General features: G+C 42.8%; 1 protein-coding gene across 1 annotated transcript in view; it reads right to left on the bottom strand.

Moving 5' to 3' along the window:
• The window catches only part of ST8SIA1 (ST8 alpha-N-acetyl-neuraminide alpha-2,8-sialyltransferase 1), a 155,275-nt gene extending 132,836 nt beyond the window's left edge, over positions 1–22,439 (bottom strand). The window contains exon 1 of the mRNA XM_072328113.1: positions 22,143–22,439. Within this exon, the coding sequence (XP_072184214.1) occupies positions 22,143–22,381 (239 nt within the window). The 5' untranslated portion in view covers positions 22,382–22,439. The remainder of the gene's footprint in view (positions 1–22,142) is intronic.
• Between the last annotated feature and the right edge of the window lie 3,630 nt (positions 22,440–26,069).

Genomic DNA, 26,069 nt, shown 5'->3' with positions numbered 1-26,069 from the left:
CTTTCCAGATTGCAAAAGAAATGCAAAACACTTTTTTTGCTGTGCACTGGTCCCCTATCCCTTTTACCTTGTCCCAACACAAACCCTACTGCCTTGCACTTGGCAAAATCTGTGCTGTCATCCATTGCATCATACCACCCTAATCTGCTACTCATTTTGACCGTCTTTTTTTCTTTTAACGTAACATACCACAGAATAAATGATGTATTTTTTCCAGAACTGTTCAGAGTAACAAGGAAAATATTTTGCATCTACTTTCTTTCCAAAGCAAAGAAAGATTGATTCGGTGTTTAAAACTTCAAGGATCTGCAGTCTTTTCAGAAGGCTTTTTCAGAAGGCAGCAGTAGCAACACTATTACAGTATTCTGTAATTCCCCAATTACAAAACTGTAATTCCTCAAACTTGCCTACATTCTGCTCTCACCAGACTGAAGTATGGCTTAGATCTGAAGCTCTAAATCCTCACTTGATTTTTGATTATCTAGTCTGTGCCACTTTCAGTTTTCCTTTTGAATTATACTCAGATTTCAGGTGCTAAGATAAAGATATGCAGCTGCTTTAGTTGATGAAACATTCTTTATTTGATCAAAACCCTGTATTTTAAGAAGAGTAATTGAAGCGATATATTTTCCTGCTACTGTAAGCAGACACAATTCTTTTAATAGCATGACATTAATTTATTCCATACCTTCATTAATATTGCAACTGAAGAGGAGGACTGAATAACATAACACTTCAATTGTAGAAGTACAGATGAGGACAAAGTATGCCAGGGAGTATCTTCATTATTGAACAATGTTTGCAAACCAGAAGAAGCTGGGATATTTTGCAGTGAATAGAAGTCTACCTAAACGTCTGGCTTTAAGTTTACCTTTCCCCCTGACAATTCTGGGTAGATTTGGCCTGGAAATATGTTGAAACACTGAATTTTTAGTTTATTCTGAGTGGAATATTAAACAGAAAATCATTTTGACTCATGCAAAACAGCTTTGAACTGCTGTACACAAAGCCTACCTATGAGCTTCAAAACACAGTATATGAATTATAATGTAGGAATTCTAGTATTTGGTCAGATGACTTTTTTCTAGGATTCTTATAGCAGTTATACGTAAGGAAACATCACAAAACCACAAGTTGTGACTTGTCATTTGTAAAAACAGTACTGTAGCACAGCTTTATTACTTATGCAGTTAAGTTTAGTGGAATGCAGAATGCCTCCAAGTTGTACATGCTCTTCCCAGTGAAACCTCAACCCCACACAGGAGAGAGACAGCAGCAGTGATTTATTGTCAGCAACATTACAAAACCATGACACTTGTCTCCCTGCCTCAGAGCTGCAACTAACAAACACATTCCCCAGAGAAGCGATGAATTTGATCATACGCTGCTTGTTTCTGGCCAGCAGTATGGGTGGCTCAAGAGAAATGACTTCATGTGATGCTGGAATTCATTTGCCCTGCACCAGACCACTCCTTTGTTCTGCTAACACTATCACCAGTAGCCCTTAAACACGACAGCTACATTTGAGAGCAGTGTTTACCTTGCTTCTATTACAGCATTTGAGAAGTAAAAACCTTACTCATATTCAGCAGAGAGCTCTTCTTTTTGGATGCAGTTCATCTCAAGCTAAACAGACTTATATTTTCTCTCCAATGACCATTAGAGTAGTGACTACCTGAGATGGTGACATCTACATTTGGTAGATGAATTCGAGATATAAAGCCAGAACTGCTGCTGTAGGTCCTACAAAGCCTTTATGGTTTCTGCAGTCAGCTATGGGGGGGACTGCAGGCCTTTCTTCTGTCTGCAGCACCTCACACAGGAATGCCATCTGCCAGAAGCCTCACCTGATGATCTTCCAACTCTGTTCATACAGTGGGCTGCCGGAAGAATGAGATGGCACTACCCTGTCAACTGGCATTTTTGCCAGTTCAAAGAAAAAAAAGAAACTGGGGAAAGGAGAACAGATCAACTAGTTCATGTGCCTTTTATTTATTTATTTGTTTGTTTGTTTATTAATCTTATAAATCTGTGACAGGAAGAGCTGCTGTCAGAGAGATGAGGTGAAGTTAATGAATTACTGTCTTGCAAAACAGCAGAATCGGCAGTTGAATCGGCAAGATAGATTACATGAGTGATACCACGGGGGTAAAAATGCATTGCTCTTATCATCTGGTTCCCTTCAGCAAAACCGCTGCTTGCTCTGCCCAGCTACAAGCAAGAGAGATATTCAGCTTCAGCAAAGATGTGGGATGGCTGTATTCTTCCAGAAGATGATTCACTAAAAATAAATTGAGCAGCAGTAACCTAACATTTGGGCTTACAATACCTAGAGCAATGATACATATGACCTAGATCAATTTTCACACTACAGTGATTTCTCCACCTGCTTTTGCAAACTAGATAAAAGCCCTGCAAGTATTATATAACGCTGCTCACAAAAGCATTCCTATGCTTTAATCCAAGAAAATCCAAATGAGGAATTCTACTCACTTGATCAGTTTAAGTTACATCCCTCCGAAAGGGGCAGACTGGCCAGAGAAACCTATCTGAACTCTATCTTGAATGGTCCAAAAACTGAGACCACATGCATGAAGGGGAAATAAATAATTCTCTACCTCTTTGATGCAAAACCTGTAAGTAACTAGATAGTCATTGCCTACACATGTGATACGAGACAAGAAATGGTAAAAGAATCACATGAACAGACATGAAAGAGAGATATACTTTCAAAGGCATAAAATGTTTTGTGCTTGGGGTTTGGCTTTAACCGATCAAAGACATAGGAATAGACAACTCAAGGAAGTCCTGTTTTGAAGAGAAACTTGCTCCTCTCACTTTTCATAAACTGCTTCCCACAGCTCATAACTATCAAGTTGTTCAAGAGACAGAGTAAGATTCACCTGGCTGGGAAGCACACGTGATGCCCTGCCAGCTAGCAGCACAAGATGATCAGCTATACAAAATAGGAAACTTTGATTTCAATCTCTCTGTTCAACAAAGCTTCTGGTTTTCATGAAAATTTTCAGGACTAACTAACTACTTTCTGTCCTACTTTGGATAAAATTGGCCAATGAGATATAGTTCAGAAAGGAAGTGGAATATGGCTGAGATTTCAATCATGTAAATTCCATTTCCTACTGGATGAGGGAAAGAATCCAATAAACTCCAAATAATGTCTTTCTTCAGCTTTCTTGGAAAGAAAAACACTTACAAAATTCTGCTTCTTGTTGCCCCTGTATACCTAGAATTATTTTCTAATTAAGTGGTTATTGTCCAATTTTAGATCAAAGCCAAGAAGCACTTGGCACTGTGAAGAACTGACACTGCACTTCACTTACAGCCTGTGTTGCTGCAACCAACAGCAGCACTTCTGAAAATAGTCTGGCCAAGTAGACACAGATATTCCTGAACTGAATTCAGTGATCCTTCTTTGAGCTGAAAGATGATAGCTTCTAATAGGGAGGACAAAAAAGGCGAAATTACCACAGAATGAAACATTTACTTGAAATATATTTGAACTATATCTTGAACTAGCGTTCCTGCCATTTGCCATTACAAGCTTTCCAAAACAGTTTTGCCAGTGTTTCAAATCTCGCCTGAGTTTCACTGATGCAAATGCTATGTTAAATGTAGTAAGTCAATTCAAATAAAAGAAAGGCATATTCAGTTTGGAATTACTGTATTAGCTCCAATTCCACTTCTTTATAACTGATTCAGAATGAGATGCTCAGAGTATATTCTTATTCAGTAGACACCACCAAGTATCTATCCCAAGAACAAATGGGACAGGTACTCTCTCCATCTTCACAGCTTTCTCTCCTGTAGAGAATCCAGCAAAAGCCAAGTTTACTGATGGTTAGTGTATGCTGCAGAACAAGGATTCTGTTGCAGTAAAACAAAAGAAGAAACAAATGCCAAGCCTGTCACTGAACCACAGCATTTCTTTTTACCACTCTCCTTCTTCTGTTCCAGGGACAGTACTATGTTGTATTAATTGATTTACACTGCAGTTACACTTAGCATCTGAAGCCCCTTTTTTGCACAGATATAGTGAAGTACTAAGGTACTTCAAGTCTCAGAGGTCTTCATAAGAAAGTGATATCATCTAAGCTCAATCACTGCACTATCAGTCATCAAGACTTTCCATAGTCAACAGAAGATACCTACCCTACCCTAAAGCAGGTACTTAGGGCACAAGAGAGCTGCCAGTATTTGCAAGTACCTCTGTCTTTTCATTACTTACAGCAGGAGGTAACTATAGTAAAAAAGTATTAACAAATTCAACTTTTAGACAGTTAAATTAAATGCAATGAATCTGTCACACTAATAAGTGACTATGTATTCCTAAAATTTATTGTTTATCACCTGGGCTAGAAAAAAAGAGCACAAGATAACATGGACTGTAAAAGCAGAGATGGAAGAGCCCAGTAGTTGTTTTCCCAGTTCCCATCCACATCATCTCATTTCTGAGTCATGCCACTCCTACACTAGCAACCCAGCTTAAATCAGTTCCCTTTGGCTAGAGTCACAGCTCCAATCCTTTGTATACCACCATATCAATATCCCCTGATTCCACACACTATAAAATGTCAGAAATTTCCTGGATCACACTGGATAGCTGGGACCTAAGCACACTGTATTTCCTCTAAGCCCATATTCTGCACTTGTACTAGTGAAGTGGTGCTTCCAAATGGCAAATGCAGGCATCTATCATTTGAGGAGTTCCAGACCTCACAAGGAGCTGGCAGGACTCTCCTGCACACTTCCCCAAGCCAGCTAAAAAGAATTTGCCCATGTAATTAGAGAACAAAGACTCGTCTTTCAGCAAAAAAATTAAAGGGCACTGAAAACACGGTTTCCAAAACTCCCATTTCCAAAGCAGACAGATTTCCACAGCCAGATCACTACATCTAGTCTGTGCTTCCAAACAGTACTGAGCAAAATCCAAATAGCTTCAGCCATCAAGGTCATCTCATATTTACAACTTCTGCTTCCAAGTCACTGCATGCTATTTTGCCATTACAATTACACAACTTGTATTTGGCAGAGTTGACTGTAAATACAATTTCACAACAGACTACACCACTTAGTGGTTTGGGGCATGTGACTGGCTAAGTATGCATAGAAGAAACAGTAGAAGTCACAACCAGGCAGGACAAGAACAATGTTTGTGTGTAATCTAACCTAAACAGTTTGCTATACCAAGCTCCTTGCTTCTGGGAAAAAGGAATCCATGGACTCCATTACCCAAAGCGGCCAAACAGCTTCCCAAGCTCTTTAAGACCTGAAGTCACAGCAAAAAAAATAATAAAAAAATAAAGCAATGTATCCAGCTTTACTCCTTTAACCTGACGGCCTAACTTCTTGCAAAGAATTCCTACAAGCCTATCAAACATAAAATTGCAGAAAGATTACTACATGGTATCATATCACTCCTTCCTAACATTGCCAAAATGTTTGTTTTCTATCTCCTGCCTCTGCCATCTGCTGGCCCTGCCCCCAGCTATGTAATCACACCTCCTCTGCACAAACACACAGGGAACAGATCTGAAACACCTTAGCATTCCAGGGCTGCAAAACAGCCTCCCTAGAGCTACTGGAAATTTTTCTGTCACAGAATCCCAGTTTGGGGTTTTCCTTTGCCTTGTCTTTCTGCTCTAACTTTCTGTCTTAGACTTGGTCACTCCCAAACACCTTGCAATAGGATTCATTGGAGTTCAGGTAGTAAATAGGCAAACTGTTGTGGTTTAAATAGCTGCCTGGCATAATACAGTGATGCAGAACATGCTACCTTATGATGACTGCAATCATATATACTGCAACATCATAAAATTCTAAAGAAAAAGCAAAACCTGAAGAGTTTGATATATAGTCGGACATATCATAAGAACTTATCTTTTCCTGAAGGACTGTTGAAATCCTAAATATAATGAGCTGCCTCAGTCTAGCTTTCACGGAATACTCATAATCCAAATAGATCTAAATTTAAAAGATAAGAGTAAAGGAAGAGTAAGCCTGGAACTAAGTTCTGATAAGTGGAATTCTGAAAGGGGGTTACAAACAGGACATAAGACGTTTAACTCACAGCCAAGCTACCACTCTCAGGCTCGCATGTATAAGTGATCTCACTGATCAGGAATGGGGAAGAGGAGCTGCACTGCTCCCAGAGAGTAATGTGATGTCTGCACAGCCCAGAGCTTCAACCATCAGTGTCCTGTTCAACGATAATTCAGAGGCCAAAAGAGATCCAGTGCATCTGCTCAGGCCTTCTACCTTCATCTCATGCTAGGTAATCACCATGGGGAACAGCAATGGCCTCCTTTAACCACACTCGAGTACCACACTGTCTCCTTTTCTGCCCAAGGAAGGAATCTCCTCCTCATTTCCCATTTAGTTTCTGTTTCTCATATTCTATTGCTTCACTTCCAGCTGCAGGTGGTCAGTAGACTGCATCCAGATTATTACACTGTTTTAAAGCTCCCAGTATAAGAAATGTGTTGATAAACTGACACAATTATTCAGATATTAAGATAGGTGGGCCCTGGACCATTGGCCCAGTGAAGAGAGGCTAGGGGAGCTTGGCTGGTTCCACCTGGGAAAGGGATGACTCTGGAGTCTTTCAACATTAAGTTGAAACATGAAAGGTTCTTCCTAACAAGAACAGCCAGGCAAAGGGTTCAGCCAGGTTCAAGAGGTTGTATGGCTGCCATCCCTGGGTGGAGGTTGACACCAAGCTGGATTATGTCCTGAGAAGCCTGGTCTCATTTCATAGCTGACCAGGCTTTGAGCAGGAGGTTGGACTACAGAACTCCAGAATTATATTAAGGAAGCATGTGGATGATGCTAAATTGGGAGTGTTGACTTAATTGAAGTAGAGAGGCCTTGCACCAACATCTTGACAAATTCTAGGCCAGTCAACATCTGCACGAAGATTCTGCAACTGAGATGAGGCACCCCTGGATGTATGTACAGACCAGGGGATAGGGGGCTAGAGAGCAGCTCTGCAAACAGAATCGTGGGTTGGTTGGCAGAAAGTTGAATCTGAGTTAGCAGTGCACCCTGGCAGCCAGAAAGCGCACCACTGTCACTGGGCAAGGTTGTCTCTGCTCAACCACATGTCAAGAACAAGGATCCAACAGCAGAGACAGGGAGCACAGGCAGCCTCTGGCCCAAAGACACTGTCACTCAGGATGCTTCCTCTTTCTGTGACCCATCCTTTCCAGCTTGTAGAGGCAGCTTTGAATCGATTTCATGAGCAGCCAACAACACTCCTACACAGTTGCTGGCTGTGTTTCTTCTTCCTGCCACCGAGTGACCATGAGAAATTTGTCCTGTCACACAGACAAATGGTAGTCTCCATGACCCGTGTAAGAAAACAATCACACCCACAGGATGTGTACTGCACAAAAGCTGAAGCAACATTTTCTTTCTGGGAACATGTTTGACTGAAGTTATCATTACACTCAGAGCTCAAGGCCTGAAGCTAGAAGGTGAAAATTTACAAAGTGGTTGAGAGCATTCAGCAGTGGGACAGTGCAGTTCCCAGCTTTTTAAGTCTCCAAAACTAGCCCTGAAAATTATTATTGCATCTCGAGAGTGCGCGTCTAGAAAATAGGATACAGAGCAATATTTAACCACAGGAGTATCTTTTAATTGGCCCGTGCTATTCATATCAAGAAATTCAAGTAGTTATTTAGAAAAGAGTCAAAAATGGTAACTAAACAATTTCAAAGAGCAGTAATTCAGTGAATAAACTGTTTACTGTGAAGCTGAAAACAAGATATATCATTTTTAACAGCACAATGACATTTTGGTTTTCTTTAGTACAATATCACCATCTACAAATAAACAAATAAATGAATTAGTACAAAAAGAGTATATCAGCAAAAGAGGAAATGTATTTTTAATAAGTTATTAAGCACCACACTGAGAATTAAACATACATTTTGGGATGAACCACTCTGAGAACACTTGAACTTCCTAAGCATAATGATGTTTAAAAAGGGACTGGTACACACCAAGGATATCGCAAGTGGCAACATTAATTCTGAATGAAGTACTAAACTAAGTTACTGGGAGTAAGACTCATAACTGTAAGAACCTCAGACACTTATTTCTGTGGGAGATTACACTACAGACCCCTGTCTGTAGTCTGCATGACTTTCTCTGCAACATTTGGTAAGTGCCCTTGACAGAGACAGGATGCTAAAAGGCTTTCCTGTGCTCTTACACATGGTAATAAAAGTTAGTTATCGACTGATCTATGCTGCACACTTCTCACAAATCTGCCCTGCAGTTCCCAAAAGACCACCTTTTCACAGCCACAGGAAATCAGCTGCATTCAGGGCAGAAACTAGATGAAGAAAATATTTCAAGGTAATAACTCTGAGATGATTTGAGATACTGAATTTCACTGCTTTCCACTCTGCCTCTTGCCTGCTGAGATCAGTCTGGAGAACACGCTGCCATTTAGTCACCAGAAGCATAGAAGCTCCATGTCTGCTCCAACAAATCCCTCTGCTTCCCAGAGCTGGTTCACAGTTTGAAGCCAAAGCTATCCAAATGTGGATGGCCTAGGAATTCTGTAAGAGCGGCATCCGCTCAGCACAGCGTAACTTCAAGTCTTCGCTACTGAATACAAATAAACTATGCATCATTTAAAGCCAGCCTTGTGTACAGTCCTACTAGAGCACCAAGTGAGAAATAAGTTCAGCAGAAATGCTGTGACATCTAGAGAGAACAAAGAGGGCCTCTATTTTAAAGTTTCACCACAAAACCATAGTAACTAGTCCCAGTTTTTTACACTAGCAGCCAAAGAATTGCCCATTATAATTCATCATCCTAAGCATGAGCTGCTGGCGCCCCAACGGGTAATCTAAACTTCAGCATATATAAAGTTCACTAGATGCCAAGTTTGTGGATTGTCTAGTTGGCAACATACAATCACAGAATGAGGAAAAAAAAAAAAAAGCAGAGCAACAAATGTTGTCTTGCTGTCTTATCGCTAACCATATGGACATTTTCCCTACCACAGCTCTGAAGTAGGACAGGTACCAGAGATAGCTGCAGTGAGTGGGCTGTACTCCACATATTTCATCACTCTGCTTCCAAATCTCATTGCTTTAACAGCTATCTCCAGAGCAAAATGATTCCCATGACTGTGGCATAAAAATGCCCTCTACTATTACAGTTTCATATCCTCTTTCATATTGCATATAGTATACTGAAATTGGATCTCCAATTTACCGAAGCGATCTCCTTTCAACTGATACTCGGACTTCTTAACTAAAATTATTATAATTTAACCCATCTTGATTTAATTGTTACCTCCTTAGGTTACCTTGCCCAACCGAGCTGTTTTTAAATTGCCCAATTCATTGAATGTTCCATTCTTAATTGATTGCCTGTCTGATTTATCCACACATTTGTCCACAAATTTCCTAATCTCAGTTACACTGCTTCACATAAGTGTTTCCTGACTTTATTATGGTATGGTTTTATTGTTTCTTCTTCTTCATTCCCCTGCTACTACAGTCTACTTGACTCCACTGCAATAAACCCTGCCAACCTTCATTCCGCCCACCAATCTCCCAGGGACTCTCCATCTAACTACCCTAACATCGCCTTCACAAACTCTCCCCTCCAAGCATGTGTATTTTCTTCCTTTCCAGACTACCCCATTCCACAACCTCTTATTCTCAATTGACAAAAGGGTTCTGACATGTTTTCTAACAGAAAAATAGGTTTTCACCAAGAATAAGAATATCATGTGGAAAAATGACATGTCCCTGAGAACAGTCAGCAACTAGGACAAGACTAAAACAGGGACAGGAGAAGGAATATCATATGTGGTTTCTCTTAGGCAGGAAAAAGCACATTGTTGTCCTTGAGACTAAGTCAGTTTGTCTGTTGCCTGCTCAATAGCTCACTATGGTTTATGCTTTGGTCTGAGCTGAGCATGTGCTAAGGAAATCTACTGGGACAAGGACAGAAGTCTGGTAGCTGTGGGGAGCTTCCTGTCCTTGGCCAGAGAGACAAGGCTGTTCCCTGCTGAGCTGGGCTGGGAACACAAGATTTAACATTTCAGAATCCAAAGAGGCAGTACTGAGAAATTTTGAGACCATCTGAGAGATGAGCATGTATTTCAAAAAGGCATAGCTGACACACCTGTCTACTTCACAGACTGTTGGTTACCTCAAGCAACGCTTGAAAGATGAGGAGGGGAAGTATCAGAGAATTAATATCGCACCAGCTTTGCGAAAATTTGGGTAGAAGGGAGACCCAAACATTCAAGCCCCATGCACCTTGCGGGAGAGCACCTGGCAGCACGGCCAGCACCACCACAGTCAGCTCACAGGGGACAATGGAGCTGAGGGAACTGGAACACATGCTGACCCTAATTAGGAATGCTATTTAGAGAAGAATTCATTCTTTGAAATGGAAGAAGATGGTGGTGTTTACTGAGGTAATTTTGGAGCTGATCCAAAGAGTTAAGATAAGCAGCTTCAAAAACACTGGGACACAAGTTATTCTTGAGCAGGTAACACCTAGGAAGTCACTTGCAAGTAAGCTCACAGGCAACTTCACAGCAGCTCAGCATCCAGACAGGCAGGAACACGAGGGCCCAGAGAGAGAAAGGAAACAAGAAACCCTGAGGACAGCTGTATGTCTGCTGCTCTGTCACTGTTCTTTGTTTTCTGTGACTTAGAGGGTCTGGATACCATGCACAGAACAGCAATGGGTCTGGCTACCAGAGAGATGACCAAAAAAAAAAGAAAAAGAAACAGGTAGGAGATTAGAAGAGGTCTGCTAACTAGAGGGGTATTACAGAAATGCTGGATGCGGAGAAGAGCTCTGGATAGTTTTCATTAACTGATTCAGTTTAATAGAAATGGATCAGTGGATGATATAGGTTTGCTATCAAAACACACAGCATCATGCAAACTTGGCTAAACAAAGAAGGGGATTTTGGTAACACTCACTTGTGGAGAAGGGTTTAACAGTTTCCACAGGGAAAGCACACAAAATATTTTTCACTGTGAATCTATTTTTAAGGTTTTTTCCAGAAGAATGCCCAAATATATACTGAATACTACATACACTATAGGCTGTGTATAAAATATGCATGTATATAAAATACACGCATATATAAAATGTATAAAGCAAACTGCTTTTGTACTTCTTGAATAACGTTCTATTTATCTTTTTTTTTTCAGTATCAACATGTAAAAAAGCTTGCTAAGTATGAGGATAAAAGTAAAAATGCATTAAACAAATCACTCGGTCTACTCAACCCTTCAACTAGGCATCTTAAGATAAGAATACTGCCTCAAGGTTGGTTTCAGGATACTTATAAATCACCTTTATGTGCTTGATGCCTAGTCCCGAGCCTGCATATTTCAGCAGCTTTTCCTCCCTGATACACTCAACCCATTTGCATTAGAACTAAATGTGATGATAATGAAATGACAAAGCCTAGCTATTCACTCATTAGATTTGTTGAAAGCTAATTTGTTCTTCGTATTTATCAAACTGTTTAAGAAATGTCTGTGAAGGACTTTTCATGAGTGGAATCAACTTATTTATCGTGCTTTTTAGGATTTTGTTTTTTTTAATTCCTCTAAGGCTAACTAAGTTATTGATCTTAAATTAAAAGGAGTGTCTCACAGAACACACTGCACAGTCAGACAAGACAACCAAAACCACACGATTAAGTCAAATTCAGGAAAGAGCTTATTAAGATCTGTAGTTCTGAACCAGTTAATATTCTCCTAGGCTGGCCCACAGTTTCAAATGAAAGCTCATTACAGACATGCTCCTGATTATGTGACATAGAAGACAGCCTTCATCGCACTAAAAACTCCACTGGACCACTCACCCCAGTGCCAGGAGAGGCAACTTTGCCCTTCTCAACGATGTACATCTAAACTTACAAAACCAGCTGAAGTTATAACTACTTAGGGCAGACAATACATTCTTCCACAGATGAAGTGGGGGAAGAACAACAGACTCTGAGTACCAGATTTTCACCAGCCATGGTCTGTTTGACAAGTGGAGCACAAAACAGATTTTTTTTTAAACAAAATGAGAAAAAGCAAAGACCCAACACAAAAATAAACATGTTATCACACGCTGGACCAATTAGCATTTACTGAACTACATAAGATAAGTGTTTTCACTTGTTCTGTTGTCTGAACAGTACTATCAAAACACATGATTTCTCTAATGATAGGTTTACTTCTTTGTTTCTGTTACCATTTTTGGATCAGCTAATTCAAGTTCTACACTCCGCCACATTCCTTTCTGGACATGCTTAAGCATTTAAAGGCGATGATTAGAGTGGGATAGAAAGAATAAATATATTGTGTGCATTTTTATTGCTTCATCTAACAGGGCATATTAAACCCTGGAGATGCTCAGCATTTGTCCATAAGGCTCAGCAAGTGTGTTTGTGCTACATGTTTGCTAGGTGCCAAGACAAAGTTTGCAACGAATAGCATGCCCTATAAAGGAATGCCCAGATGGGTTTTGTTTCTCCCTTTTTCACTTTACTGTTGCAGCTTCCTCAGTTAATAAAAAAAAAGAAAAAGCATCTAATTATAGGTTGGTATGTAATTCTCACTATAACAATCCCTACCTTTTAGAAGCCGTGAGTCAGGCTCCCAGAATTATGATTAAAGCACAGAAATTAGGCATTTGGACAACAACTACCCACAATGGATTTGCCTTTTAGCGTATAAGCCTCCCATTCATGCTTTCAAAGCTCTCCACTTTAGTTAAGGCTCAAAAAAGGCCTTATTCATTTTCATTTCATGAAATGAAGTCTGTCATAGAATCACAGAATCATAGAATCACCAAGGTTAGAAAAGACCTAAAAGATCATTCAGTCCAACCGTTCACCTATTACCAATAGCTCCCACTGAACCATGTCCCTCAACACAACATCCAGTCGTTCCTTGAACAACCCCAGGACAGATTCATGAGATTGCAAAAGTTAGCACACCTGTTTAAAGAACAGGCAACGGCACTTTTTGCATCATTCCAAAAGTCACATCAACTGCAAGCATACCTCGCTCAGCATCTGTTCCTGCTTTGTTTTAGGAGTCAAGCAATGATCACCAAGCCAGGTGAAATCTTGTAGATGTATACCCTGGAATAGCAGAAGCTCAGACCTGGAGCCAGAAGAAAAGACAAATTTCTGGTCCTGGCAAAAGGTCTTGTAATACCCTTGGACAAAAACCCCCAAAGTAAAGACTTAAAACTCCTCGCTGCTTAACTGAGGAATGGCTGTGACTAACAGATAAACTCTCTCAAAACTTACACCTGAGCTATCATCTGGTTTCCAGATAACTCTTCTGAAAGGCAGGGAAGGCATATGCGAGCAGACATAAGTAGAGAGTGTATGCAGAGTCTCTCGTGCCGACAGTATTTCTTCGTTAACATTATAAAAATTACAGAGGCCTAGTAAAAAAGTAAATTAAATAGATAAATAAATAAATAAGATTAGCACATATTTCTTTCAAAAGTATTCTTTCTTCTTCATTGTGTCACATGGTCTACAATCAACTCTTCTAGCATGGACCAGGATCTTTCTATGCAGCTCAGATCCCTCTGCGGAGCTTTTTCCTCCACTACTAGAGCAGTATTTTTCCCCTCTTGCCCGCTCCAGAGACAGTTGACATTTTCCTGAAGATTCTCAGTGTTTCTTTGCCTCCCTTTAAAACGTTGCTTCTCCCCACTTGCAGCAAATGTTTGGAAAGATTTTAGAAAGATTTAACCCATGTCAGGCAGCAGTATGCATCAAAAGATATAGTCCAGAAAGACCCCCATGCTTCTGAATCGCATCACCTTACTGCTTTCTAACATTGCAACTTGTTGGGGAAAACAAAACTAAAAGTTAGTACCTGAGAACAGGGATTAGAATCACAGAATCATAGAATCACAAGGCTGGAAAGGACCTACAAGATCATCTAGTCCAACTGTCCTCCCTTTACCTAACCTACAGCAAACCACTAAACCATATCTCCTAGCTCCCTATCCAGATTCTTCTTGAACACTGCCAGTGATGGCAACTCCACCACCTCCCTGGGCAGGCTATTCTAGTGCCTGACCACCCTCTGAGAGGAAAAGTACTTTCTTATGTCCAGTCTAAACCTCATCTGATACAACTTGTGGCCATTTCCTCGGGTCCTGTTTGTTGCCTGGCAGAAGAGGCCAAGCCCCTCCTCATAACAACCTCCCGTCAGGAAGTTGTAAAGTGGAAATTAATTTAATTTCGTAAGTGAATACTGTACTTTTAATAAAGAGCTATTCCAATCCCTTTTAAACAGATTAATGCTTTGGTTGAAGGCCTGAAAAGATGGCAGAAATTTACAGAAAAGAATTCAGCATTTTCCCAGTTCTAAGCTGGTACCTGCAGGTGATGCTGTGGGTGGTAAGAAGGACCACCATGTTGCAAGTTAGCAACACAACACTGGGTTCTCATGCCAGGAAGATTTCTTTATTTCTGTGATGATCGTGATCATGATGTATATCTGCATCATCTTGTGTATTCCTATCATCTTGTGTATTCCTGCTTATTCTTCTAAGCAAGACTTTCATATTCTAACACGTGCATTCAGTACATTTCCACTAAAAATCCATTGGCTAGAAAGCAAGTTCCACAACAAGTCTTCATAATCAGCAGAGAGTTTATCTTGTGCCTAGGTACAAAACACCCTTGTTTATTCAGACCTTCTGTCTTCTTTCCAGAGCCTCAATATCAGTAAGTCAACATTCGACGAAGCGAAACTGACCTCTCCATCTCCCACACCCTACTCTACCAGACCTCCATCACAGGTACTTGGATTGCTCTTCCAGAGAACACATGGAAGGTGTGCCACTAGCAAACAGTCCAGCTATTTCTTTGCATGAAAAAATATACTACTGGATGGGAAATCTACTCCATTAACCAAAATCTGTAATATGTGCAACTGGGATAGATCTCACTATACTCAGGCTGAAAATCCTTCATAGTACAGAACATCTCTCCACAAACTTATGGCACAGTATAAGCAAGAATTTTAGTAGGGAAAGGCAGTTATTCCTAGAACTCCCCACTGATTTCAGCTGTGACTCAGACCTGAAGTTCCATTATGAGAGACAGCCTTATAACAGAGGCAACGCTTCCTTAAATTCCATTGTAAATCTCTTTCCTTACCCATACAAAAAAGAGTACACGGTGAAACAGAATCAGGTCTCCCCTGATAATGAAAAGTAAAGACTTAAAGACAGCTGAGTAACTTGAGAGTCTTCATCCCATTTCCCATTAAGCCTAACTCTTATTGACTTTCACTGAGAAAGGCAGGCATCAGAGAGCCTTGGATTCAAAATCACCCCCTAATTGCATATTTGAATGCTTTTTGGATTATTCTCAAGTCTTGTGGTGCTTCTGAGCACTACCTGTAGCAGTAGATACCTCATCACCTTGCACTGGGATATACCATAACACAACACTGAGAGTGCAAGCAGAAAATCATATACAACAGAAACTCAAAATACAGATGAAATAGCATTGCCAGAGTTAAAATTTGGCCAAGGCAGAGCACACAGCAAAACATTAAAATCCGTTCACTTGAAAAGAAATACATGTTTCATTTGTTTGTCTTTCATCTTCAACAGGAAACACAAAGCAATTACTCCTCAATTACAAGGACGACCGCCCAGTGCAATCCAAAAATAGGCAGGGCAACTTTCGACACCAAAACAAAAAACAACCCTGAGTAAAATAATCTCTAAACCAAGAAATTCAGGATTGTTGAAATAGAAAGAGAAGTAAAAATAGCTCAATCTGTTGATTTTAACTGTTAAAGCAAAAGATACAGCTTATAGCAGGATCTGTGAGCTTCTGAAATAATTACTCTTAAAATGTATCGATGCCAACATCCACTCCTCCCTTTGATACCCTAATTGACCTGGGTCGTAAGACCTCAGAGAAGAACTGTCCCTGGTTTTCTATACACAAAAACTGGGACAAAATTAAACTCTAATCTCTCCCGAGGCTTACAAATAGTATGCAACATGGATTAATGTGCTTCAGTAGGAATTTAACAGCACGTAGCTATGTTTAAATGATTTTACAATAACGTGTAACAATTAAGAGCGATTTCCTTGCATTCTGAAAACTCTACTTAGCGTACAGAAAAAGATGAAAATATATAGAAAGGCTTAAAATTAAGTATTTTTAATGCTTAGAAAACTGGAACGATGGAAGATTACAGTCCAAATAGCTTCTTCAATTCAGTGAGGTTCATCCTCACCATGGGAAGATAAATTCTGAAAGGAGACGGGTAATTCATTTTCCATGCATTTACCTGGTAGGAACTAGTCTCAAAAATAGGTATTTTTATCTATGTCATTGAAAACACATCAAATGTGCTGTTTGCTTCACGGCTGTGAAGATGAAAATTACAAGCACGGCAATAAATCATAAGTAACTGTATTGTACCAATTATTCAGTGCCCATTACATCCACTACAAGGCAGAAAAAGAGAAAATACAGATGTGCAACTATATAAACCCAGTACTACCTGCATATGCACGTAGCAGACATTCAGGGCCCTAGCCAGGTAACCTAAATTCCAGCAAATTGCTGTTCCTTTGGTTCCCTGGTGTCTGGCTCTGGGCCTTCAGATGCTCCCAGCTAATAGGAAAGGACTCTCGGAATTGGCTGCGCTCTCCCAGAAATGCTGGCAGCGTGGTGTCTTCACACATTTCAAAGAAAGCAGCAATTCTAAGCTCTCCAAGTGCAGGTATTAGAAATAGGGGTCTGACTGCACATTTCCTGAGGGAGGCATAAACAAACTCTGTAAGAAAAGTCTGTTTAGGGGCAAAGAAGGATATCGTGATAAGGAGACCCAGGAAGCAACTCAGGAGTCCTGAAGTCAATTCCTCTCTTGCTACCACAGCCCTAATCTGCAAAGACTCCTTGAGCTAACACAGATAACTAATTCTCATAATTTTCATGTAATTTAGTTATCTAAATACATTTAAGACCCTGAGGGTAAGGAACCAGACCTCTCCACAGCTTGCTTTCTTCACCACAGCCTCCAAACAAGAAAATGGAATAAGAGCACCACTTTTCTCTCATCTTAAAACAGCTCTTCAAATCGTCGCTCCCTGCCAGAACAATTTCCCATCTCAGATGGAGACACTAAGAAGCTACAAATTACAAATACCCAACTGTCACCAAATGTAGCACGTATAACAGGGGGGGAAAACTCATTCAAAATGTTAGCAAGACAAAAATACAGGCGTGCAGTAGTGACACCTACTCCAGAAAGCAAGATGAGCTGGATTTGTCAACTACCAAAGCTACCAACAGAATGTATCTGATTTAGGACTGGGCTTTGTGAGCCCAGTAACCTCAATCCAGCAGTTCCCAGCTCTGATCTTAAAGCCATTCTGCCCATGTCTCAGTGAAACAGAAAGGAATAATTGAGTATCCTATAAAGCTGCTTAAGCAGGGCAAAACTCTCATCTATTCAACTGGAGCAAGGTGAAGTTTCATCTCAGATTTGCCTTGAATTATCCTGGCAAGGATCTCACCTCTTACGTAACGTGCAGTGCTGCCATCAAAAGAGACAGAAGAGAAGCCAGCCAAACTAAGGAAACTCCTGCTGACTTGGCAGTAGCATTCATCTCAGTCTGGGAGGTGACCTGGAATTCCAGCTCTGCATTAATGATCTCAAACAAAAATTACTTGTACTAGTCAATGCTCTTCAGTGTTTGTTGTGCTTACATCTGAGGTACAGATATTAACAGATGACAAGACCACAGTAGAAAGACCCACCTGGTACCACACATTTTTTGCATGGCAGCTGAAAGCTAATCATAGAAAAGCCATCTCACAGTATGTCCCCACCTACGCAGCCTAAGAGCTATGAAAGCTCTGGAGTCCATCAAGCCCAGAAATTCTATCTGGACATTTAGCCACTGCTTTGTGATTTCAGGCCAGTAGCTTTATTTCTCTGCTCCTGCAAAATGGACAACAGGCCAAACCTAAGGAAAACAGCCGAGAAACCATCTGCCAAGATAAGCATGGCCAATGTGAATCTGAGGACAGAGGTGACAGCACTGGGGGACAGACCCAAATTGCAGCAGTTGCTTTGGACTAGAAGCAGGTCACAAACAGTGAGTTCACAGGAAATGTCTGCCACCAGCTCTGCCAAGCCCCTCCAGAATAAAGCCTGGGCAGCCTTCCAGCATCACACAAAGCTGCTGCAGCAAAAGCAAAGACAAAGTGAATCTCAAGCGCAGCCTTTCCACTGTCCTCATCATGAGACTGTCCCATCTCTAGCTGAGGAGCCTCCATCCTCGACCTCACTCACTAATTTCCACCCAAACCTCTAGGTTAATGCAGTGGGTGACCATTTAGAGTCATAGAATAGGTTGGAAGGAACCTTAAAGCCCATCTAGTTCCAAACTCCCTGCTGTGGACAGGGCTACCACCCAACCAATCAGGCTGCCCAGGACACCACCACCCCCAGCCTTGAGTGCCTCCAGGAATAGGGCATACACAGCTTAACTGGGCAGCCTGTTAAGCACCTCACCATCCTCACAGTGAGTATTTTCTTCTAATATAAATCTAACCTCTTCTGGTTTAAAGTCACTTCCCCTTGTTCTACCACTACAATCCCTGATAAAAGCCCCTCCCCATTCTTCCAGTAGGTCCGTTTTATGTACTGAAAGGCCACAGCGATGTCTCCTGGGAGCTTTCTATTCTCCAAGCTAAAACAAAGCCAGCTCCCTCAGCCTCTCTTCATAGGAGAAGCAATATCATGTACAGACAGAGCACTTGGGATGTATGGTTGTATAGAGCTCGTAAAGCAGATGGAAAGATTGAGCTCTGACTTGAAGCAACTGCAGTAATTTTAAATAAAATAATCCTAAAGGTATTCTTATACATCTCTTACTTTGCTAATAACAAATCACAATTAACACAATTCTTGTCTAAAAGCACTAAGCCCTTAATAAAAAAAAACGAAGTGATTTGTAATACAATTAGGGAGCAATAATGTTAAGCACCTCCGAGGATGACCAGCCATTATCCCGTAGGTAAATTAGAGGCGTTAAGCATTTGTGACTCTAATGACAGTCTCACTCGTATTCAGATGATTGCATAGTGGGCAACTCGGGATCAAGCAGTTTACCATCTTATTGACAGACGGTTATTCAGCACTGGTCAGAGATGAGATGTTTCCACAGCAGAATTGGATGGTCCTCATCCAGTAGCATCTTGAAACTTAAATGCTGTTAATAGCAGTATTTTGCTATGAGGCTGTGCTTAACTTGGCATGCCCAGGACTTGAAGGCTCCACCGAAAGCTATGTTCAGAAGAGGAAAGGATTTGGACCAAGGGCTCTTAATAAATAACCTCATCTGTATCTTCAGGCTTTTCAGGATCTGTCCCTTCATCTGAGATCCTAGGCAACTGCTACAGACGCCCACTGTGCTGATGGCAGTGGGACCCGGCACGCAAACATCACACGAAGATTACTCACAAAATCATGCATACAGATTCAGGGCTGAGCATGCTTGAAACAGATTCATGCCTGAGCCAAAGGCTGAATCCTGCTCTGTTTGTTACTCTCACAACCTGCCATTATTCACAACTGCACATAGTGCAAGTGAAGGATTGAGTCTGAGAAATCCATGGCTATTTACACAGGTGCTTATATTTGCTAGTCTATATTCAAACATGAAACCTGCAAAACCCCATTTAAATTATTCTGCAAGTACCAGGCATAGACACTTGCTTAAATGAGAATGACAGCATAGATATTTGCATAAATGAGAATGTACATTGGTCAGACCTGTGTAGGGCTTCTGCTTTTAAAGGAAAGGGGGAGGAAGGAGCCACCGTGCAGATTAAGAAGCTGATGCTACTCAGCTGCCAGGCTTCAACCTAGATTACCAAGAGAGCTTTCTCTGACCTTGCTGAGTTGCTACCGAAGCTTTCCTACTCCAGGTACAGAATACAAAGGGAACCAACACAAGCTGCAGCTTGATAAATCCCTTAATGGATAACCTTGTAGTTTGATTAGATAATGGGAAGGGTCTGTGTCTTTGTATTGAATAGATAAGTGAGGTTCCACGAGGCTTTGTACTGAATATGTATGTACCTTTGGGAAGACCTCAGAATAGATATATGCTGAAGGCTTTTTTGTGTAAGACATACATGATTGGAGGAGCATTTCCCTCACGTATCCAACACCGATAATAAAGAACACTTGCAGTCCAACCCTCCAACCTGAGTCTTAGAGAGTCTCCTCATCAACTGCTTTACAGTAACAGAACAGCACTGCCCAGTTTTGAAAAGCATGTTAATATAATGTTGACTGCTTGGGGACCACAAGCTACTCCAATAGAAGCCAAGTAAGAGAAATACAGAGCTGTCAGCTTTTTCCTTGGTAGCAACAACCTAAATATCTGAACACCTGTGTTGTTTTATTATACGATATGGCAATATACAAAGAAATACGCGCAAACATTGCCTTCTACAAAACAGTAACTTCAGAACTTGCAATTCCTCGAAGATTTTTAGCAGATTTGTTCTTCATAACTGTTTCAGAACTGGAACATGTGCAGAAGGACTGAGGAGAAGATCAATCAATCCAGGCAGTATTAGGCTATTATGGCAGGCAGTACTGATTTGAGGTCCACACACAGGCTATCTTCCCCAGTTAAAACAGAAGCTCAAACTCAGAGACAGTTTCCATCAGAAAATGAAATGTGGAACTCTTAGAAAAAAGAATGGTAGCAAAGAGAATGGCACTGCTTCTGCTTGTTGCTTCACAATATAGACCAGTTTACCTCATATGGGCTTGGATTTCATAGATTTCTACCAATTCTCAGAGAAGCAGATCTGTGCAGTAAAAACACTGAGTTCTATGTCACTATTATTTGACTACTTCAGTTTATTCGTATCTCCGGTGAAAACTGCCTTTAAAAATAAAACGTATTTCTTGAATCAAAATGATTGAGGGCTCCTTTGGTTTAGCGCTGCAACGACTGATCAAGAGGAAGAGACAAGAAATAACAGATTTTACCACAGGATACTGTCTTGAAGTTTGAGAAAGACATGGAAAAACATACAGGGGAGTGGAATGGCTGAGGAACCACATTGAGTTTGCTTCTAAACCATGTGACTGAAACAGTCTTTAAATGATGGTTTTTAACTGAAGTTGCAGCAGTAGTTTCAGACTTCAAAGCAACACCGGGTTTATAAACATGAAAAACAATGCATGAAGCTCTTTCCTACATCACCTAACCAGGGATAATAAAATATAACAACAATCATCTGCCCCCAGAATATGAATCCGTGGCATAACAGGACTTAGTCGAATTAATGCAGTTTCCTCCTGGTTTGTATCCCGTGCTTTAGGACAAGGATTTGTTAGCTGTGTGAGAGGGAGGGCTGCTCTCAGGCCTACCCAACGAGATGGCATTACCACAAACCCACCATCACCTCTCTCGGCTTTTCTTTCCTGCTCCTAGGCACAAGCGTGTGTTTTTGGAGACCTGCAAAGTTGGATGCACCAGCGGAAGAGATGCTAAGTGATCATCCGCACGCCGGCTCCAGTTCACAACCAACAAACAACAGCTGAGTTGCATTCACAACATACAGCAAGACATCTTAAAAATAAAATAATAATAATAATAATAAAAATCATTCCGGCAGCTACTAAAGAAAGAGCCTTCCTGCGGGCAGCCTGATCACCGCTCACATGCGCTGCTTAGAGGACAGAGAGATAATCCAGCTTCCACCCCGGGAAGGGCGATCTGTCTGCACCCTCGCACACACACCTATCGGGGAGCAAACGCACATCCCCCCCACACCACCCCTCGCACACCCCTTCAGCCGGGCTCACCCCAGAGCCGGAGCCCGCCTCCCGCAGCAGCCCCCATCCGCGCAGCCGGCGGAGCAAGGACGAGCCACCCCGAAAAGTTTTGCCGTCAGCGGGGTCCCGGCCCGGCCCTCGCCCCGCGGGCTCCAACAACAAAGGGACGGGGATGGAGACGCGAGCGTAGGGCTGCGCGCACCGCCGGCCCCCGGCCCCGTCCCCGCCGCCCGTCCCCGCGTGCCCTTGGGCCGCTACCTGAAGACGGCGACCGCAGTGTGGTTCCTCCTCCACGCCTTGCCCTGCTGCAGCAGCACCCCCTGAACGATCTCCTTCTCGTCGGGCAGCCGGTACACGGGGAAGATGTAGAGCCAGCAGAGGACGAAGACGCCGAGGGCGCTGGCCCCCACGGGCAGCCGGGTGCGCGGCCACTTCCACGCCAGCCCCGCCATCCTCCTCCCGCAGCGCTGCCGCGGCGCCGGGCTGCGCTCCCGCATCAGGCCCGCACCGCGCGGGGCCGCTCAGCCCCTCCGCCGCCCGCGCCCTACGCCCGGCGGCCCGGCCCGCGCCCGCCGCCCGCGCCCATCGCAGCCCCGTCGGCCGGGGTGGAGCGGGGCGCCGCTGGGCGGCTCGACCCCGCGGGCGGCAGGGCTCCTCCCGGGGCTGCGCCGCGGCTGGCAGCTCTCTCGGCGGTGACTGCTGCCGCCCTTCCTCATAGGCATTTGGTCCCTCGCTTTCCCCGCCAGGCGATGCGATGCGATGCGATGCGACGCGATGCGATGCTCCGCGCCGCTCCTCTCCCCGCCCTCCGCTTCCCGCCGAGCCGCTCTCCTCTCACTGCGGGCGGTACCGGTACATTTCCATCCCGCCCCGTAGGTGCGCGCCGCTCGGCCCCGGCCCCTTCCCTGCTCGGCCAGGAACCGGGCAGACGCGGGTCCGTGCGGGAGGTCCCGCCTCAGGCTGACCCCCGCGGGCAGCGCCGTGAGGGGAGTGCGGACGCTTCCCCGTCTCGCCTCGCCCCTCCCGCGGCTGAGTGCGGGGCTGAGGAGGCGCCGCGGCCCCCAGCCACAGCGCAGCCCCGGCCCCTTCTCCGGCAGCCGCTGCTTCGCCCCCCCCCCCCCCGGCGGGGGCGCTCCCGCCTCGGGCCCGGGGCTGCCGCACCGCTTCGCAGCGCACCCTGGCGGCCATCTTGTCAACTGCAGGAGACTGTCCGCATCTTTGCCTCTGTCCCGGCGCCGGGAGGTGGCTGCCGACCGGCCCGGCTGCCGCAGGGCAGCGCCGGCACACCTCGGCCCTGTTGGGTCAGCCCTGGGTTCGGGTCAGGAGGCTGCGAGTTACCACAGAATCACAGAATCTCCCTCCTAAAGCAAGTTTCCTGCAGCAGGTCACCCAGCAAAGTGTCCACACGGGTTCTGAATGTCTCCAGAGGAGACTTCACAGCCTCTGCAGACAGTACTCTGTCCGTTCTTCCTTTATATGGAACTTCCTGTGCCCTGGTTTCTGCCCGTTGCCCCTTGCTCTATTGCTGCATGCAACCCAATTCTGCCTCCACAGACTTGACTCCCACAACTTAGAGATGTATAAACAGTAACAGCTTCAGGTCTCTCAGCCTTTCCTCATACGAAAGAGTCTCCAGGCCCCACATCACCTTTGTGACCTGCTGCTGGACTCTTTCTAGTAGACCCTTGTCTTTTCTGAGCTGTGGTACCCAAAACTGGACATAGTATTCCAGATATGCAGAGGAGTAGAACCACTTCCCTCGACCTGCTGGCCACACTCTTTTTAGTGCATACCAGGATTGGGGTCTTCTTGACTGAAAGGGCACACTGATAGCTCACAGTCAACCTGTTGCCCACCGGGACACCTAGGTCCTTCTCTGCAGAGCTCGTCTTCAGCAGCCCCAGCAGCCCCTAACCTGTATGGATACATGCATTTGAGTTGCCTCAATGCAAAGCATGCAAGGGTTGCTTTGTGGATAACTCAGCAAAATGACAGACACAAACAACGTGAAAACAGAACATTTTCCAGCTGGCAGCACCATTATCACAACATGGATCCTGTTTCTGGAGAACGGATGCATGTTCTGCATCCTCAGGGTTGCAGCACATGGCCACATCCCTGGTCCAGGTGACTGGCAAAGCGCTCAGGGCTTTCTGGTGCTACCTGAGTCATTCTGGGGCTTGGTGGCAGCTAATGGACAGCCTTGAATGCTTTAAGCTTGGGACATCCAAGGAAGCAAGAAGACATTTACAACCTTTCAAGAAAAGGAGAGTAGCCTCTGCCTAACTGAGGGTATGTCAGAACAATACATGGTGCAGAGAAGTGCTGTCCATGCCAGCCGACCTGCTGACATTGTTCGAGAACAGGAAGGAAAGTCATACTGCAAAGGGCAATCAGGAAAATCTGTGGTTTCCCTTGACAACTAAAGGTTTGGTCAACCAGCTTCTGCATTTGCAAATGCACAGCCCCACATTCCACAGTTTCTTCTTTGCCTGTCCAAAACTTCCCCCTGAACTAATGATGAATGAAGCTTTAGGTGAAGGAAAGAAAGCAAAGAGGAAGTTTGGTAACAGTTAATGTAGAATATCTGACCAAAAAGTAGCAGTTAAACAGTCACAAGTAAGAACTTGCTGTTTATTTTCCGCTGCATACTAACAGACATCGCTCAGTTCTTGGTAAAATACAAGCTTGGAAATCTCAACATGCTTTTGGTGCTTGAGAGGAGGAAAAATACTGTCTTCCATGGTGTGTTGCTGTGTAGAAATACATGCTAACAAAAAAGATATTAACAAAGTGGCTTCTAACGAAAGAAAAAGTGCCAGAGACCTATCGTTGCATAAGGAGTATTGCTTTCATTTCACACTTTATATACTAAATTTGTCTAGAGCATTAGGGCTGTTTTCTCAAGACGAAATGGGAAGGAAAAGAAATGGAGGAGGTCATTGTTGGCCAACATCTGACAGAAATATTTTGAGCTGGATAAACATTTTCACTTTCCCTAAATAAATTAGTATTTTTGGTGAGGAAGCCATTTGCCAACAGTAACATAAATACAGCACTTCCATCAACTCTACTAAAACCAAACAGAACTATTCAGTCTCTAGAGAGGCTAATTCAAATTGTAGCTGGCTAGACTCGTCACAATTCTGAATGATTAAACAGCAGAAAACTGTACTCCAAATTAAATCCTGCCTCTTTGCTCACCTTCAGCTGAGAAGAGAGACAAACCAGAGTCTTGGTGCAGCTCGGGAAACCAGAAAGTGGAAAAAGAAGAAAGAGAAAATAGAAAGGACTGCTATTCCTTGTCTGCCCAACCTAAATACAAAGAAGTAAGTAGAAATATAATCAAAGCAAGCATTTGTTAATTTCATCAGTGATGTGGTCACTGCCTAACTAGTGTAGGAATAGATTGCTTCTTTAATAAAGGAGACTTGCTCCTGAATAGACACAACATTTGGGGGCATTTTTTATCCGTGAGCCTATAAAATAAAAAAAAAGCTGCCTTGCCTTTATCTTTTTTTTTCTTTTTCTTTTTCTTTTTCTTTTTCTTTTTCTTTTTCTTTTTCTTTTTCTTTTTCTTTTTCTTTTTCTTTTTCTTTTTCTTTTTCTTTTTCTTTTTCTTTTTCTTTTTCTTTTTCTTTTTCTTTCTCTTTCTCTTTTTCTTTTTCTTTTTCTTCTTCTTCTTTTTCTTCTTCTTCTTCTTCTTCTTTTTCTTCTTCTTTTTCTTTTTTTGTGAGCCTGAAAAGAAGTGTGCTGATACTTTATGTTATGGATAGTGATTTCAGGTGGAGAACAAACCAAAGGTAAGATAAACTGCTGAACATGAATCTTGCTTTCAAAGAAACAGTCTTAAGTACTCCAATGAGAGGTTGCAGCCATTGTGAAGATGTAGTGATCAGCAATCCATGACTATAAATCACAGTAGAAAGATAGAAATTCAGCTATAATTCTTCTCCGCTGTACTCCGTTACTGTAGTTGGGTAGTAAGCTTTAATCTCAGCTCCATGACTTTGGTCCCAGGTAAGCTCCACAACCAGGAAGGCCAACTATTCTGAACGTGGTTCATAAGCGGGTCAGGTACAGCCAAAAAGCAGAAAGAAAAAGCAGTGGGTGAGAACTGTGGATAAAGAGCATTTTAAACATGAAGTAGAAATATTGTTACTATCTACTGATCAGGAAGAAAAC

The sequence above is a fragment of the Excalfactoria chinensis genome, chromosome 1 (genome assembly GCF_039878825.1).
Source record: "Excalfactoria chinensis isolate bCotChi1 chromosome 1, bCotChi1.hap2, whole genome shotgun sequence".
Taxonomy (NCBI): domain Eukaryota; kingdom Metazoa; phylum Chordata; class Aves; order Galliformes; family Phasianidae; genus Excalfactoria; species Excalfactoria chinensis.
The sequence above is the reverse complement of the archived record's forward strand: the minus strand, read 5'-3'. Positions and strand labels throughout refer to the sequence as shown.